The sequence below is a fragment of the Heptranchias perlo genome, chromosome 11 (assembly GCF_035084215.1).
Source record: "Heptranchias perlo isolate sHepPer1 chromosome 11, sHepPer1.hap1, whole genome shotgun sequence".
Classification (NCBI taxonomy): Eukaryota; Metazoa; Chordata; class Chondrichthyes; order Hexanchiformes; family Hexanchidae; genus Heptranchias; species Heptranchias perlo.
The window spans coordinates 13,232,485-13,250,026 of record NC_090335.1 but is presented as its reverse complement, the minus strand read 5'-3'; the positions used below and the strand labels follow the sequence as shown (position 1 = coordinate 13,250,026).

The following is a 17,542-nucleotide window of genomic DNA, read 5'->3' as shown; positions in this document are numbered from 1 at the left end:
TTAATTTGCATTGAAGGGTCTTGTTACCAAATTAAAAAGTGCTTAATTTTTGTTTTGAATGACAGCTCGGAGCTAAAATGCAAGATGCGGTTTGGAATCTATTTACCTCCAAAAGCAGAGAGTGTGAAGTGCCCTGTGCTGTACTGGCTTTCAGGTAATTTGAAATAATGTAAAAACGGCTGTGCATTTTCTGCCTTATCTCTGAGCCTCCCTACAAAGCACAATAGTTTACTGTGGTACTAAAAGGAAGCCTTTTCCTTGTGGGCCAATTTTAAATTTAGTGATTTGGGACAGACCCAGTAAATCGATCACTACAAAATAAACTACCATTTCTAAGATATCCGTTCAGTATTTCACAGGTAACTGCTACTCGTATATTTGGGGAGACCCCAGAGGTGCAGGGAAATAGTTTTGAAATTAGACTCCTTGGACAGGAATCTGCTAGGAAACTGGTTGAGAGAAGCAAGGAGCTTTTGCATTTCATTGCATGATGTTATATTTTATGCTAACCTTAAAAAAAAGTTTTTTTTAAAGTTCTGTTAAATTGATTGAGGTCGATATGATTCCCTGGGTCATAGCACATCACGAGTTACGTGACCTATCCGGGTGCCAAGGATCCTACAGAACATGACACACTTGAATAGTAACAGGAGTCGGAGATTGATGGGGCCCAGCTTTTTGCTTGATGGAGGGCTTAAGTCAAGTGAGAAAGGTGGACTAGGAGTCCTGCCAGACTGGGGTCATGGGATGAGGTTTGGACAACATGTGATTTTTGTGGGTGTCCAGATGGGCAGTGGGGAGCCAGAGCCTCCACATTATACCCCATCCCCACTCAATCCTCAGCCTCCACATTCTGCCCCCATTCCCAGTCAATCCTCAGCCTCCACATTCCACCCCATCCCCAGTCAATCCTCAGCCTCCACATTCCACCCCATCCCCACTCAATCCTCAGCCTCCACATTCCACCCCATCCCCAGTCAATCCTCAGCCTCCACATTCCACCCCCTCCCCAATCAATCCTCAGCCTCCACATTCCACCCCATCCCCAGTCAATCCTCAGCCTCCACATTCCACCCCCTCCCCAATCAATCCTCAGCCTCCACATTCCACCCCCTCCCCAATCAATCCTCAGCCTCCACATTCCACCCCATCCCCAGTCAATCCTCAGCCTCCACATTCCACCCCATCCCCACTCAATCCTTGGCCTCCACATTCCACCCCATCCCCACTCAATCCTCAGCCCCCACATTCCACCCCATCCCCAGTCAATCCTCGGCCTCCACATTCCACCCCATCCCCACTCAATCCTCAGCCTCCACATTCCACCCCATATCCAGTTAATCCTCAGCCACGTGAACTTACAATTTTAAAAGCTACAAGTGATAAATAAATGTATATATTTTTGTGCTGTTCACAATTATTACCTCTGATCATGTAAAGTTGATATCATTTGCATTGAGTAGTAAGCTATTCATATTTTTTTGTCAATGATATAAATAATGTGTGGAGGGGAACTACTGTAAGTCTTCCCGCTGATATTCCTGGCAGAGGATAAAATGTTCTATGAGTGTGATGGTATGAAACTTGGCAGATACCATCTGTGTTGGTGTGGCTCAACATCCACTGAACGTTAAACATTGTCTGGCCTTGTGAATAAATTGTTTTCTTGCAGAACTGTTAAATGCAGCAGATGAAACTGTAGCCACTGGAGAATCCTTTGTGGAAAACAGTGAGAGGCAGTTTTCTGACAGAAGCAATGTACTGGTTCTTAGTGTCTGAAATATTATATTTTGCATTTCTTACCTCTAACGATGATTAATTCAGAAAATAATGGACTAATAAAAGGAGTCTGTTGTGCAGAACAACTAGTTCCTCAAGAACTGCATGGGGCAGATTTTCCCGTTCCTGCACCTGGAGCTATTGGATAGTCTGGGCGCAGCAGATAGAGGAAAATCAGGTGGGGAGGAGTGAACACCCCTAACGGAGCCCAACCTATTCTCTGTTCTTGACGGGAGATCAGGTAGACTCCCTTAGAGCCATGCGCACCTCCATCCCCCGAGCTTCCTCCATCTGCTGTACCCTATATCTTCATTGGCAGAGAGGGCAAAGTTATGATTTGGTTTTCATCCACCAGGTTGTTGGTGAAGATGAGAAACAATGGAATCAAGAGCGCTTCCCTGAGATAGCCCTCCCTAATTGTTGCAGTAAGACAAGTCCTGTTTATAATGGTCCAGTGCTTATGTCCCCCAGTGTGTCCCATTCCACTAGAGACCAGTTCTTCAATGAGGCAAAAATCCCATACCTTGTTGGAAGATTAGAAATACCAAAGGCTACTGCTGTGCCTTTATCCTAGGCATTCACGGGGATCATGAGATTGATAGTATTAAGTTGACTTGATTCTGCTTGAAGTCCAAATTGACAATCAGACAGGTTGCTGTGAATGAGGTATTTTGTTCAGCACATTATCATTTACTCTGGTTTACATGAGATTCGATGTGACAATACTCTTGTGTGGTTAGCATATCCTATTATAGTCTTGGTGGACTGTCGCCTTGAAAAAGTGTTGATGTGGAGCAGCGTGATAACTCTTGACAATAGTAATAGAAGACACCCTGTAGTTCCAAATAGCTCCAAAATACTAGTACCACTTTGCTATCTTGCTGCCAAATTCCAAGTACAACTGAATGGAAAATAATTATTATAGCCTGTCATTCATACGTGCAGTAATTCTGTAACGCTGGGAGCTCACAGAGCACAGTACAGATGCAACTTAATGTAGTGGTACCATGTCAGTGTATCTGAGTCTAAGCAGACTCATCTTTCAGAAAATAACATTTGTTTCGGAGAATGCAGTTGACTGACTTCGAGACTTGACAATTTCTTTCCATACCAACATACTCTGGCAGAAAATTGCTTCTCAGTTTATTGCCATCACACTAACTGTGGGCAAGTGTCCTTTGTCGCACTGATATGGCAACCGCACAAAGTACTTGATGTGCACGTTCTGGAAACTTTCTGGTTTTAGCTTTTCCAAACCATAATGGAGTAGTCATCGGTAGCTGTAAATCTTCACTCGAGCTATGACAGCACTGACAGCTGAGTCTGCTACTTCTTGAGAGATGTTAAGTCCAAGGGACACTGACTTGAACGTTTATGGTGGACAACTGGTTTAGCCATTCACTGCCATTTCTGGCTGGACCACATAAACCACAATTGGGTGCTGTTCTCCTCTGCCAAAACTGCTCACGATTCCAGGATCATCCTGGAATGCAAAGATAACCCCCAGTTTCTCTTCTCCACTACAAACCGCCTTCTTAAATCCCTCTCCCCTGCCTCCTCCACCCTTGCCTCCAACAACAAGTGAGAAGAGCTCATGGACTACTTTGTCACTAAGTTTGAGACCATCCATTCAGCTGCCTCTGCTGTTTCCCTCTCTTTCCCCTAGCCCACCAAGCCAAACATCCCATGTGGCTCCCCCCTGCCCTAGCCCTTAACTTGCATCTTTCTCTAGTTTCTCTCCTATCTCCCCTCATGCCCTCTCCGATCTCATCTTGACCATGAAACCCTCTCCTGCTCCCTCGACCCTATTCCCACCAAACTGCTGACCATCCAACTTCCCTTCCTGGCCCTCATGTTAGCTGATATTGTTAACGGTTCCCTCTCCTCAGGCACTGTCCCCCTCCCCTTCAAATCTGCCATCATCACTCCCCCTCCTCAAAAAACCTACCCTTGATCTCTCTGTCCTTGCAAACTACCACCCCATCTCCAACCTCCCTTTCCTCTCCAAAGTCGTTGAATGTGTTGTCGGCTCCCAAATCCGTGCCCATCTTTCCCGCAGCTCCATGTTTGAGTCCCACCAATCAGGTTTTCGACCCTATCACAGTACTCAAACCGCCCTTATCAAAGTCACAAATGACATCCTATGTGACTGTGACGATGGTAAACCATCCCTCCTCATCCTTCTCAACCTGTCTGCAGCCTTTAACATGGTTAACCACACCATTCCCCTCCAGTGCCTCTCCTCTGTTGTCCAGCTGGGTAAGACTGCCCTCGCTTGGTTCCATTCTTATCTATCCAGTCGTAGCCAGCGAATCACTGGACATTATACCCAACTCTCTTTTTGCTGCTGTGTTGTGGTCAAGTAATATATTGGTATGTGTGCAGCTCAGATCGCTCCCTTGCCAACGTCATGTACGGAACCTCTTGACATATTTAGCATTCAAGGAATCTTTAGTAGATTGCAGAAATGTTAAAGTATAGTAAGAAAGAAGGCTTTTCTAGTCAAAAAAAAATCCTTCCTTCAGAAAACATCTTTGCATCTTTAAGAAATGCAAAATCAGATCCTGAATGTGTCATAGAAATCACGGGAGGCCATTTGACCCATTGCACCTATGCTGTTGCTAGCTCTTCAACTGGAGTTATCTACTCTCATCCCATTTCCCTGCTCTTTCCTGATATCCTTTTATATTCCCTTTTAAATGATGCTGTAGTTTCTGCTTCAACAGCCACTTATGGTAAAGCATTCCATGTTCTAATAACCCTCTGTCTAAAAACATTTTGTCCTCTTTTACTGATAATCCTCAGTTTATGGCTCCTTCTTATCAATTTCCCAAACAATCTTTCACTGTCTACTCTCTCAAAAATCTTTTATAATTTTGAACATCTCTATTAGATCTCTCCTGACCTCTCTGTTCAAGTTAAAATTTCCAACTTTTCTTCCTAACTGTATTCTCTCATTCCTGGTACCATTCTAACGAATCTTCACTGCACCCATTCCCTGGTTCAATTATTCTAATAGGATGCCCAGAACTATTGCAAAATTCCAACAGCAGCCTAACCAGTGTTTTACATGAATTTAACATTGTTACCATGCTTTTACATTCAGTCTCCCTATACAGGAAATTCAGTATTTGCCTTTTTATGGCCTTTTCTATCTGTTTTCCCACCTTTAAAGATCTTTGTATCTGCAGCCCTAGATCTCTGTATTCCTAGGAATCTTGCTGTTTAGGGATACTTTCTTTCACTGCTTTTCCCAAAATGTACTAAGATGTTTCTTGAAGCACAAATGAATGTGAAAATTCAGTTTTCCGAGCTGAATCCTTTCTGGGTTTCCTGTAGGATTAACATGCACGGAACAAAACTTCATAACCAAAGCAGCTAGTCAGCAAGCAGCAGCTGAACATGGCATTGTCATCGTGGCCCCAGACACCAGTCCTCGTGAGTACCTAACCTTCAAATCATTCCATTCAATTCTGCATGTCCACCCAAAATTAGGATACAGTTCAAGTAATTAGGTACAATGGTACAATTCTAAAAGGTATAAACTAAAGGGTACAATTCTAAAAGGGGGTGCAGGAACAGATAGATCTGGGGGTATATGTGCACAAATCGTTGAAGGTGGCAGGGCAGTTTGAGAAAGCGATTTAAGAAAGCATATGGGATCCTGGGCTTTATAAATAGAGGTATAAAGTACAAAAGCAAGGCGGTTATGATGAACCTTTATGTTAAAAAAAAAACTGGTTCAGCCACAACTGGAGTACTGTGTCCAGTTCTGGGCACCGCACTTTAGGAAGGATGTGAAGGCCTTAGAGAGGGTGCAGAAGAGATTTACTAAAATGATTCCAAGGATAAGGGACTTTAATTACATGCGTAGTCTGGAGAAGCTGGAGTTGTTCTCCTTACAGCAGAGAAGTTGAGAGGAGATTTGATAGAGGTATTCAAAATCATGAAGGGTCTAAACAGAGTAGATAGAGAGAAGCTGTTCCCATTGATGGAGGGGTCAAGAACCAGAGGACATAGATTTAAGGTGATTGGCAAAAGCACCAAAGGCGACATGAGGAAAAACTTTTTTACACAGCGAGTGGTTGTGATCTGGAATGCACTGCCCGAGGAGGTGGTGGAGGCAGATTTGATCGTGGCTTTCAAAAGGGAACTGGATAAGTACTTGAAGGGAAAAAATTTGCAAGGGATAGTGCGGGGGAGTGGGACTAGCTGGATTGCTCTTGCAGAGAGCTGGCACGGACTCGATGGGCCGAATGGTCGCCTTCCGTGCTGTAACCATTCTATGATGCTATGTAAAGTTTTGCATAAATTGAACCGTTTTGTGTCCATCAGATGCTACGGTTAATAGGCTTTCAAATGCAAAAGATTGTGAACTTTTAAATTGCCCTAGTTTTTTTTAAAGTTTCTGTTAATTATGGTAAATTGAATTATCAAAATCACCTTTGCCAAAAGCTAGGGAAAATACATCATTTTAATGGTGATACACTCTAGATGTTAAAGCACTAGCAAAATTTATAGTTCATCTGATCCACTTTATGTTCTGAGTGGCTTTGCAGGTCACTGAGATGTGTTGTCGTTCTAGGTGGCTGCAATGTTCAAGGCGAGGACGACAGCTGGGACTTTGGTACAGGGGCTGGGTTTTATGTAAATGCCACAGAGGACCCTTGGAAGACGAACTACAGGATGCACGCGTACATTACAGAGGAGGTACTCTGACCAGTGGCTTTATTTTTCAAAATTGAGAAAGTAATTGCTGTTTAATTTTGAAATGAAGAGAGCGTTTCTGTTGAAACTGGTTTCTTACTCAAGAATATTGTACACGGGTTCAATGAGGAGTGTAGAAGAGCATGCCAGGAGCAGCACCAGGCATACCTAGAAATGAGGTGCCAACCTGGTGAAGCTACAACTCAGGACGACTTGCATGCTAAACAGCGGAAGCAGCATGCTATAGACGGAGCTAAGCGATCCCACAATCAACGGATCAGATCAAAGCTCTGCAGTCCTGCCACATCCAGTCGTGAATGGTGGTGGACAATTAAACAATTAACGGGAGGAGGAGGCTCTGCAAACATACCCATCCTCAATGATGGCGGAGTCCAGCACGTGAGTGCAAAAGACAAGGCTGAAGCGTTTGCAACCATCTTCAGCCAGAATTGCCGAGTGGATCATCCATCTCGGCCTCCTCCCGATATCCCCATCATCACAGAAGCCAGTCTTCAGCCAATTCGATTCACTCCACTTGATATCAACAAATGGCTGAGTGCACTGGATACAGCAAAGGCTATGGGCCCTGACAACATCCCAGCTGTAGTGCTGAAGAGTTGTGCTCCAGCACTAGCTGCGCCTCCAGCCAAGCTGTTCCAGTACAGCTACAACACTGGCATCAACCTGACAATGTGGAAAATTGCCCAGGTATGTCCTGTCCACAAAAAGCAGGACAAATCCAATCCAGCAATTACCGCCCCATCAGTCTACTCTCAATCATCAGCAAAGTGATGGAAGGTGTCGTCGACAGTTCTATCAAACGGCACTTACTCACCAATAACCTGCTCACCGATGCTTAGTTTGGGTTCCGCCAGGACCACTCGGCTCCAGACCTCATTACAGCCTTGGTCCAAACATGGACAAAAAAGCTGAATTCCAGAGGTGAGGTGAGAGTGACTGCCCTTGACATCAAGGCAGCATTTGACTGAGTGTGGCACCAAGGAGCCCTAGTAAAATTGAAGTCAATGGGAATCAGGGGGAAAACTCTCCAGTGGCTGGAGTCATGCCTAGCACAAAGGAAGATGGTAGTGGTTGTTGGAGGCCAATCATTTCAGCCCCAGGACATTGCCGCAGGAGTTCCTCAGGGCAGTGTCCTAGGCCCAACCATCTTCAGCTGCTTCATCAATGACCTTCCCTCCATCATAAGGTCAGAAATGGGGATGTTCGCTGATGATTGCACAGTGTTCAGTTCTATTCGCAACCCTTCAGATAATGAAGCAGTCCGAGCCCACATGCAGCAAGACCTGGACAACATCCAGGCTTGGGCTGATAAATGGCAAGTAACATTCGCGCCAGACAAGTGCCAGGCAGTGACCATCTCCAACAAGAGAGTGTCTAACCACCTCCCCTTGACATTCAACGGCATTACCATCGCCGAATCCCCCACCATCAACATCCTGGGGGTCACCATTGACCAGAAACTCAACTGGACCAGCCATATAAATACTGTGGCTACGAGAGTAGGTCAGAGGCTGGGTATTCTGCGGCGAGTGACTCCCCTCCTGACTCTCCAAAGCCTTTCCACCATCTACAAGGCACAAGTCAGGAGTGTGATGGAATACTCTCCACTTGCTTGGATGAGTGCAGCTCCAACAACACTCAAGAAGCTCGACACCATCCAAGATAAAGCAGCCCGCATGATTGGCACCCCATCCACCACCCTAAACATTCACTCCCTTCATCACCGGCGCACAGTGGCTGCAGTGTGCACTATCCACAGGATGCACTGCAGCAACTCGCCAAGGCTTCTTCGACAGCACCTCCCAAACCCGCGACCTCTACCACATAGAAGGACAAGAGCAGCAGGCACATGGGAACAACACCACCTGCACGTTCCCCCTCCAAGTCACACACCATCCCGACTTGGAAATATATCACCGTTCCTTCATCATCGCTGGGTCAAAATCCTGGAACTCCCTTCCTAACAGCACTGTGGGAGAACCGTCACCACACGGACTGCAGCGGTTCAAGAAGGCGGCTCACCACCACCTTCTCAAGGGCAATTAGGGATGGGCAATAAATGCTGGCCTCGCCAGCGACACCCACATCCCATGAACAAATTTTTTAAAAAGGTTAACTCCCATCCCTGGCTACACGTTCACACCACTCTGGATTGGTTTTCAAGGTTCTCAGCTGTGCTGGCAGCAGAGCACTCCCACTCCGAGGAAGGAAAAGCTTTCCAGACTGTAGCATCCCTCCTTTTGGTCAGTCAGGGAGTGGTGTTGGTTCTGACTGTTGAATATGAGGAACATAGGGACAGAAGTAGCCAGTCAGCCCCTCAAACCTGTTCCACCATTCTATTACATCATGGCTGACCTGTACCTCAGCTCCATTTACCCACCTTTGCTCCACATCCCTTGATACCCTCACCTAACAAAAATCTTATCATTCTCTGTTTCATTTGTTTGTTGACTATCAAGAGTCTAGCTGTTGATTCAATGTAATTTCTATTTCTAACCAACTCCTGCTGATTCTGCATGAAATATTCTGGCTTCCTTACAGAAATATTGGGCTGGGAGTGTCCAATTTCTTTAATACTATAAGTTTTTAGAGTGAACCTCTACCTGACAGATTGTGCAAATGTATCTCAATGTGGCAAACAGTTGTTATCACACACAGGTTTTTGATCTCGCACATATCAAACTGCTCCATACAGGCATCTACAGCCAGGGCAGTGCCATCTGCAGCAGTTGTTAAGAGTCCCATGTGCCACCATGGGCGAACTTAATGTCACGATACTCCAGTGCCACCTGAACATTCTGTCTCCAACAAGCAAGTGATAGCCAGCTAACAACAAAAGGCATCAAACTCAGTAATATGCAGAAGCAAAATACTGCAGATGCTGGAAGTCTGAGTTCTAATATAAGGTCATCTACCTGAAACGTTAACTCCCTTTTTCATTCCACAGGTGCTGCCTGACCTGCTGAGTGTTTCCAGCATTTCCTGTTTTTATTTCAATAATATGCCGTGTTGGAGTGTAGCCCCTCTTGCTACCAGTTAACCTTTTCACATTTTTCTCGAGACTGCTGTCTGTATCGGCTCCCCTTTGAGCTAGGGTTTGGGAACTGAAAGCTTCCTTTACATGCTTGTTTTGTGCTCGAAAACTAAAGATTTCTATATAAACAGGAGTGAAACATACAAAACTCCTTTTAAAAAGAGTTTCTACGAGTGTCAATTTTGCCTCTGTGATATATTTTTGTTCTTGTGTATGAGCATATCTTGGTTAAGGCTGGTTGATGCAATAAAATTTGTTAATGACTGTTTCTTTTCTCCTCAGTTGCCTCGTCTTATAGATGCCAATTTCTCTGTTAATCCTGAGAAGATGTCCATCTTTGGTCACTCAATGGGTGGTCATGGGGCTCTAATTTGTGCTTTGAAAAACCCTGGAAAATATAAGGTACAAACATTCCTGGACACTAGTAGTTGGGTTAGAATACAATTAGAATACAATCATAATTTCTGTTGTTGGATACCATGGGCTGCCTGCTTACTCTAGGCATATGACAGGTGCTGCTATATTACACTGCTTAGTAGTTTTAAATATTATTTCCACAGTCATGCTTCTGACTCCATTGCAGATGGTGCGTTACCTGTTGTATAGAAAAAATAGTATGTGATATGTATCTATTTACTGAACTAAATGATCCAAAATTTGAAAGATTGCTGACTTTTCTGAGTTTAATTTGGAAACTATACAATCAAAGAAGGTTGCAGCACAGAAGGTGGCCATTCAGCCCATCGTATCTGTGCCGGCCCTTTTGCTAGAACAATCCCACTGCCTTGCTTGCTCTCCAGAGCCCTATCTATATGTTCCTCTGTTTTGAATATTATTCACTTTTCTCTTAAAAAGATGCAGTGGTCTCTGCTTTAACCACTCCCTGTGGCAAAGTATTCCACGCTGTAACACTCTACATAAAGAAATTTCTCCTAACTTCTCTCCTCACTCTCTCAGTGACCACTTTAGAGTGATGACCCCTCATGACTCCCCAACCAGAGGAAATGGTCATTCCTACATTTAAAAATATCTGATTGAGGGTGCCTAGCTATTGGGCTGCTGAGAAGGAACATCACTAACAACCTGAAAAGCTGCGTTAGTTATTTATATTACAAACAGTTGGGGGGGGGGGATATTCACAAGATAATTACAGCTGTTCCTTAAATGATTCAAGTTTTTGCTTTCACTAGTGTGCCAAGAGCTCCATTCTATGTGTTGATCACTCTTTTTGTGAAGAAGTTCCTGACATTTCTAAATTTGCTTATTCCACTGTCATTTTAATTTGATGTAATATTCCAGATTTACATTTTTTTATATCACTTACTATCTTGTGTATGTCCCTATATAAGTTGGTACAAGAATAAATCTAAAGATTAAAAACAAATACATTTTGGAGCATAAATTAGGAGTATTAAAGACAATGGGCCAGAATTTGCTGTAACCAGTCAGTGAACGGACCCGCCATTAGTCAGACTTGCCCGTTCCCATTTAATCTCCATGAGATTTTGCACTGCAAGTTGCTGGAAGTGCGAGGTGACCTCAACAGGGCATCTGGGACCTGAGTGAACAGGGCAAGCAACTGTGTTATCCCTTTAACCAACAGATTGAAGGATTGTTAAATGGACAGTGCAGCGTCTGAACCAGGATGTGTAAGTTAGAATAGTGAATTCAATGTCTAATCAGGTACAGAAAGAGAAATAAAGAGAGGGGAAGAAAGATTGGATTAGGAGAGAAAAAAAGAGACAAAGAAAAAGTTTAATAAAAACTTAATTAAAATCTTTTAAAAATCTCCAACAATTAAAAGCTGAAGGACTGAGACTCCACACTTGTAATAGTTAATTTTCAGTATCAGATGTTTGGCAGTAATAAACACTTATCACACCATTAAAAGGGTACTTAGACGGAAATAGACAAGCCCTAATTTTCTGTGGCGAATTTAGTTTGTGTCTACTGTGCATACACAGGACCTTCATGCTGTTCAATGCATTTCAATGGTGAGTCAGACAGCAAGATGCCGTTTTCGCGAAGCTAATGGCGGAGCAGCGCATCTTGGACTGCAACTTCTAGATTTTCGCGTTTAACCACACCTCTGCCCTCGTCTGAAGTTGCTGTGCAATTTGTACATAAATGATGGTGAGCGCCGTTAGCCTCACTGTTATATTGAGGAAAATCTGGACCATTGAAAGTTGCCCTACAAGTTATTTCATTGAGTTGGATTTTTCTCCCTCAGAAAAATGGCCTTGTTACTATAGTAAGAAGAGAGCAACTGGTCATGCATCAGGCTTTATGTAAACATAAAGCCTTTATGTTAGTATATCAAGGCCTTGGAAAAGGTGCAGAGGAGATTTACCAGAATGATACCAGCGATGAGGAACTTCAGTTATGTTGAGAGACTAGAGAATCACTCTTCCTGTACTTTTCCTGATGCACTTTCTCCATCACATTATTCCGACTCACCATGGGGAAGATTTCTCCCTTTATTCATATATAGCTGTCTCTATATATCTCTATGTCTCTACATATTTTCTCTAATTCTTTCTCTCTCTATAGATAGCTGTATAAATGTACTATATGTGTATTATATATATATATATATATATATATATTTATTTATTTTACTAATCAATTTCTCCTCATTGCACATGAGTCAAGACCAAGTGTAGTCTTGACGTGAAGCAGAGTTAAAGGGTGGGGAATAATTGGACCAAGGTGCAAACATAATTTAGCATCTATTTTAAAGTCAAACATTGTCTTTATTTTTATATATGTCCATATTTAGAATGGAAATTGCCTATGTAAACTTGTCATGCTGTAATTACACCCTCTCACCAGTGGTGACACTGCAGTGAAAATGTTGAAGATGGGGCACTCGGTGCCGTTGAAAGTCACAGGGGGTTTGGTGTTTGGGCTTTTTCTTGTTGGAGATGGTCATTACCTGGCACATATGTGACTTGAGCCATTATCACTCCAAGCCTGGATGTGGTTTAAGTCCTGCTGCAGGCCGGCATGGGCTGCTTCAGAATGGTTGGAGTGAGTTTTTAATTTTTTATCGCACATAGATCTTAACGAAAGTTAGCTAAAAGCACATAACACCATTTTATAATGTATATTTATATTACACTTCCTTGCGCAGCATTCTGGGGAAATGGTGATAGCAACAATAATTAAAGCCTGTATAAAAAATACTTACTCCCCATTCGTGCCAGCCTTGTTTAACCACTCCCACAAATTTAGAAAATATGTTTGTACACTTATTTTTATTAAATGATAATTTGTAAAATGTACATTATATGTTAATTTAAAAAGCGACAAAAGGTTGGGTAATCGGAATCTTATCCAACATTGAAAAGTGTGGACTAAATCACAACCTGCACTCCAAGGTGTATGTGCAACGATACTGAAAAATGAGATGAAATATTAATTTGTATTTCTGCTTTTGATCCCTAATAACACCCGGACAGTCTGTGTCAGCACTTGCTCCTATCTGCAACCCTGTGCAGTGCCCTTGGGGCCAGAAAGCATTCACTGGATACCTGGGCCCTGATAAAAGCAAATGGGAGGTACGGTCATATTATTAGTATGAAATTTATGATTTATTTTTAAATTCAGTTGTGAATTTGTGTCCTTTATTGAGGTGAGGATATTTCCCTGCTGGGATAACAACACTTTTACCCTTTTGGCACCCCCAGTGTAATCTCCACTCAGATACTGCGCAGAACATAATGCTAACGAGTTCCTTGAACCAAGCACCCACTGTTGGTGCTAGTGCAATAATTTTTTCTTTTCCACAAGAGCCGTCCTTGCAGCCTGTGTGAATGAGACTGACAGTTTGTATTGAACTGCTTCTTGGCACATTAGCGGGTGTGTGACACTCCCCAAACTGATCATATAGGACTCATGATGTCAGATTACTAGATAAGTCCTGCTATCAATTCACTGTCACCCCTGCTGCACCATGAGTCACTTTACTTATATACCATTAAACGTGTAGAAACTACTGCGCTACTTATGGCTGAAGTGCTATCTTAAATCTGATTGGGACTTAAAGTTAATCTAGAAAATAATTTTTAAAACAGTTCTTGTCATATGTTTGTTTAGATTCCCTGTGGTTAGTGAATTGTACAGATTAATGAGTTTCCTATATTAAATACTGTGGGCAAGTATCAAACATGTTTGTAAACAACAGATGAACCACTTGTGTTCATTCTTTGACTGCGTAATACATTGGTATTAAATTGTGGAACTTCTCTCTTCCCCATAGCCTTATGATGCCACCTGCCTGGTGGGAACCTATTCAGGACCTCTCCTGGATATACTTATTGACCAAGGAAAGGACGATCAGTTTCTGGCTGCAGGACAATTACTCCCCGATAACTTTATCGCAGCTTGTACTAACAAGAAGATACCTGTTGTATTTCGGCTTCAGGAGGCAAGTGTGTTCCAGGATCCAGATTAATCAACAGCCTCTTTTTGTGTGCTATTGGTTTCATGTGCTTAAAGTGTAAATGACAAAAACCTTGAAAGACCTCACCTGCACTCGATCTTTACATAGTTGTAATGTACCAAACTGGTACGATTACATCATTTGTTCTGACTTCTTTCGATAGCTTCTTCGGACTTTTGGCAACTTTCAGCAGTAAATAAACTCAGAGAGGCTGAGGCAAATAAGGCAAATTAAGATGATGCTCTTGTGTGAGAAAGTGTAGGTAAATTACAGGAGTTACTGAAATAGAGCAAATTACAAACCAACGATTCAGCACTGAAGAGGTCGTGTGTTACTGAAGAATGCAACCTTGGGTGTTCAGAATTCAAAGGATCGATTTTGATTTTCAGAAGAATCTTATCTGTCATTTAAGCCTTGCCACTTACACAATGAGAGCTTTAAATTTTTGAGTATTTTTAAAAATGACATTTGTGGGAACTTTGTCCCATATCAGTATCTCTGTAGTTTTAACGGTTTCACCTTTTGCTTTCTGCAGGGATATGACCATAGTTACTACTTCATCTGTACATTTGTTGGAGACCATATCAAGCACCATGCAAAGTACCTGAATCCATGAGAGTCACCATCAGTAATGAACATCTCAACTGTGCCTTTGATCATGTAACAGTCGAAGAAAAAAAAATCTCTGCAGTTATTCACATGATGTTCCAGAATGATTAACTGTCCTCTCCCTTCCTGTATTTTGTGAGTTTGTTGATCTGCAATGTGCAGTTCTTCCTGGGAACTGACCTGTCCCCATCTGAAATCATTGCATTTGATTTTGTTTTGAAATCTGAGTCATTATCATGCCCATACCAATCCAAGGAAACCAATCTGTGAGCACAACCCTAGAATAAAGTCAATTAAACAGCAAGTTGAATTGAGGTATCTTTGTTTGTGATAGTGCACTGACTTTAGCAGTCTAGACAAGCTGGAACAGCTTACATTCATCTCTAGCACCAGTGGCAGCACACTTTCAAAGTTGGCTATACTTCATTCAGAGTTGACAGCATAAATTACTTTTTAGTTACTGTTTTCAACATGAATTTGAACTGGAATACTCGAAACTGCCAAGATTGGGTCACGTGTTAGCTGCATACTTGAAGTGTTGACTCATGGCAGAAGCAAGCACGTGATTAAAAGTGGTGAGCTGGGTCCATCTCACAGGCAGCAAGGGGTGGTGCTTTAATGCAAATCCACCGTCCTATTGATACCAACACAGTGCTCTAAAGTGACTGATTTTCTTCAGTCATCGTTCAAGTGACTGAATTGTGTCCCCTGGTAACTACAGGAAGGTGTACTTTTAGCCAATCACCTCTGAGAAATCACCTGGTGTCACACAGAGAAAGATGGACAAAGCAGCGAAAGAGAAAAGTAATTGACTCCATTCAGATTTCGGTGATTGAAAAGAACTGACTATCTTGTCAGCTATTTTTAATGATTGAGATCTGTGCTGGGGGAAGGGAGGTTGGTGAGCAGTGGCCCTTGAATCCCAAGCTTGGAGCCTGACTGCACAGTATGAGTAGGTGGAGAAATTGTAACTCCTGGCTTCCTTGCTGTGAAAACCGAGCCAATACTACACCCTTCAGCACGTTAGAAATGTGGCATTAATATAGTTGGCTCACCTTCTTCCTTTTCTTTTCTCCCCCCTCGGTTCCAATTTTTCTTTCCATTTCCTTTTCCTTTGCTTTTTATCTCTTTCCCCAACTCTTTGACTTCTCAACCCACTTGCTGAAAGTGCCACTGTTGCAATTTCCTTTCACTTTCTCTGGTTCAAGAGGGCGAGGTTAGCAAAGGAACACTAGGGAAATTGGGACATCCCTGAATCCTAAATGGGAAGCCGGGATTTACTGGCACAATCAAGTTAATCTTCATGCGTAACGCTAATGCCCAATGGGGGAGTGTTTGCAGATATGTGCTGTATCCCCTGTTGTGGAATTGCTACAACTACATATAACCACCCTCTGCAGTTCAGAGATTTCCAGAATCTTGGCTAATGTTGCCAATTCAGGTAGGGGTGAAATAGTTGAGGGGCAGGGTGAAAAAATGCTCCTAATTGGCAACAAGACTGCATTTAATTTGTTTGTTATAATTATCATCTTGGCTATCACTTCAAGGTAAGGGGGTAATAGAGTATCAGTACTACCACTTTCTGCACTAATTGTGATTCTCCTGCACCCGACACAGAATATTAGAACTTGTACAGTAATTTTCCACCTTAATGCTTTGATCAGATTTTCAGCTGTTGGACTCCTTTAGCCTGCTGATAACACTTTTCTGATATTTGTGCTTTTGATCATGACTTTGCTACATTAGGGACCTGAAATATTTTCACCTACCCCCAACATAGACCCCTCCATAATCACATAGGATGGTCCATCTGGCAGTGGCTGCTATAGATGTTGCTGTTTGGATGGCACAGTTCCCAGCTGATTTTATCTAGTGAGCTGACACTGGCAAACTTACCATTGTGGAAAGCCAGAGATAATAATGAAACACCATGGATCAATAAAGAGATATGGGTAAAATTGAAACTAAAGAAAAAGGCATACTCTAAGTATATAGACAATTAAAGAGCAGATAACAAAAGGAAAAGGTTAGGAAAGAAGTCAAAAAAACAATTAGGAAAACAAAGAGGAACTATGAAATTAAATTATCAAGGAACATAAAAAGAAATGGTGAAGTGTTCTACAGACACATAAATAACACAAGAAAAATCAGGATAGGAATAGGGCCACTAAGGGATGCACAAAATAAACTCACAGGTAATGGCAGAAATATTGAAGTTACTTTGTCTCAGTGTTTACCAGGGAGACTAACTTGGTGGGCAGGACATTAGAAGAAGAGATCAAAAAAGGTATAAAGACATTTACGATAGAAAAGGGGGGAGATAATTGATAAACTAATCAAACTTAGAGAGGATAAAATCCCTGGACCAGATGGATTGCATCTGCGCATATTAAATGATGTGGAGATGCCGGTGATGGACTGGGGTTGACAAATGTAAAGAATCTTACAACACCAGGTTATAGTCCAACAATTTTATTTGAAAATCACAAGCTTTCGGAGAGTATCTCATTAGTCAGGTGAGTGGGAAATCCTTGAACGTTTCGCATTTATATTCAGCGAACAATACCTGGTGATTACAGATAATCTTTCCAACTGCCCGTTGTCAAGGCAATCAAAGTGTTCAGACAGAGGGGTGTTACCTACAGGACCACCGAATATACAAACGGCCAGAACACAAAACAGAGAGAGAGAGAGAGAGGGAGAAACATCCAAAAGGAAGAGAAAGACAGAGAATGTCCAGTTGTATTAAAAACAGATAACTTTTTCTCGCTGGTGGGGTTACGTGTAGCGTGACATGAACCCAAGATCCCGGTTGAGGCCGTCCTCATGGGTACGGAACTTGGCTATCAATTTCTGCTCGACGATTTTGTGTTGTCGTGTGTCTCGAAGGCTGCCTTGGAGAACGCTTACCCGAAGATCGGTGGCTGAATGTCCTTGACTGCTAAAGT

General features: G+C 42.6%; 1 protein-coding gene across 2 annotated transcripts in view; it reads left to right on the top strand.

Moving 5' to 3' along the window:
• Positions 1 to 14,898, top strand: part of esd (esterase D/formylglutathione hydrolase) — a 29,449-nt gene extending 14,551 nt beyond the window's left edge. For both annotated transcript variants that reach the window (XM_067992565.1, XM_067992566.1), the window contains exons 3-9: positions 66 to 154; positions 5,119 to 5,217; positions 6,365 to 6,489; positions 9,824 to 9,943; positions 13,003 to 13,101; positions 13,803 to 13,970; positions 14,521 to 14,898. In XM_067992565.1, coding sequence (XP_067848666.1) covers positions 66 to 154; positions 5,119 to 5,217; positions 6,365 to 6,489; positions 9,824 to 9,943; positions 13,003 to 13,101; positions 13,803 to 13,970; positions 14,521 to 14,601 — 781 coding nt within the window. In that variant the 3' untranslated portion in view covers positions 14,602 to 14,898. The remainder of the gene's footprint in view (positions 1 to 65; positions 155 to 5,118; positions 5,218 to 6,364; positions 6,490 to 9,823; positions 9,944 to 13,002; positions 13,102 to 13,802; positions 13,971 to 14,520) is intronic.
• The last annotated feature ends 2,644 nt before the right edge of the window (positions 14,899 to 17,542 follow it).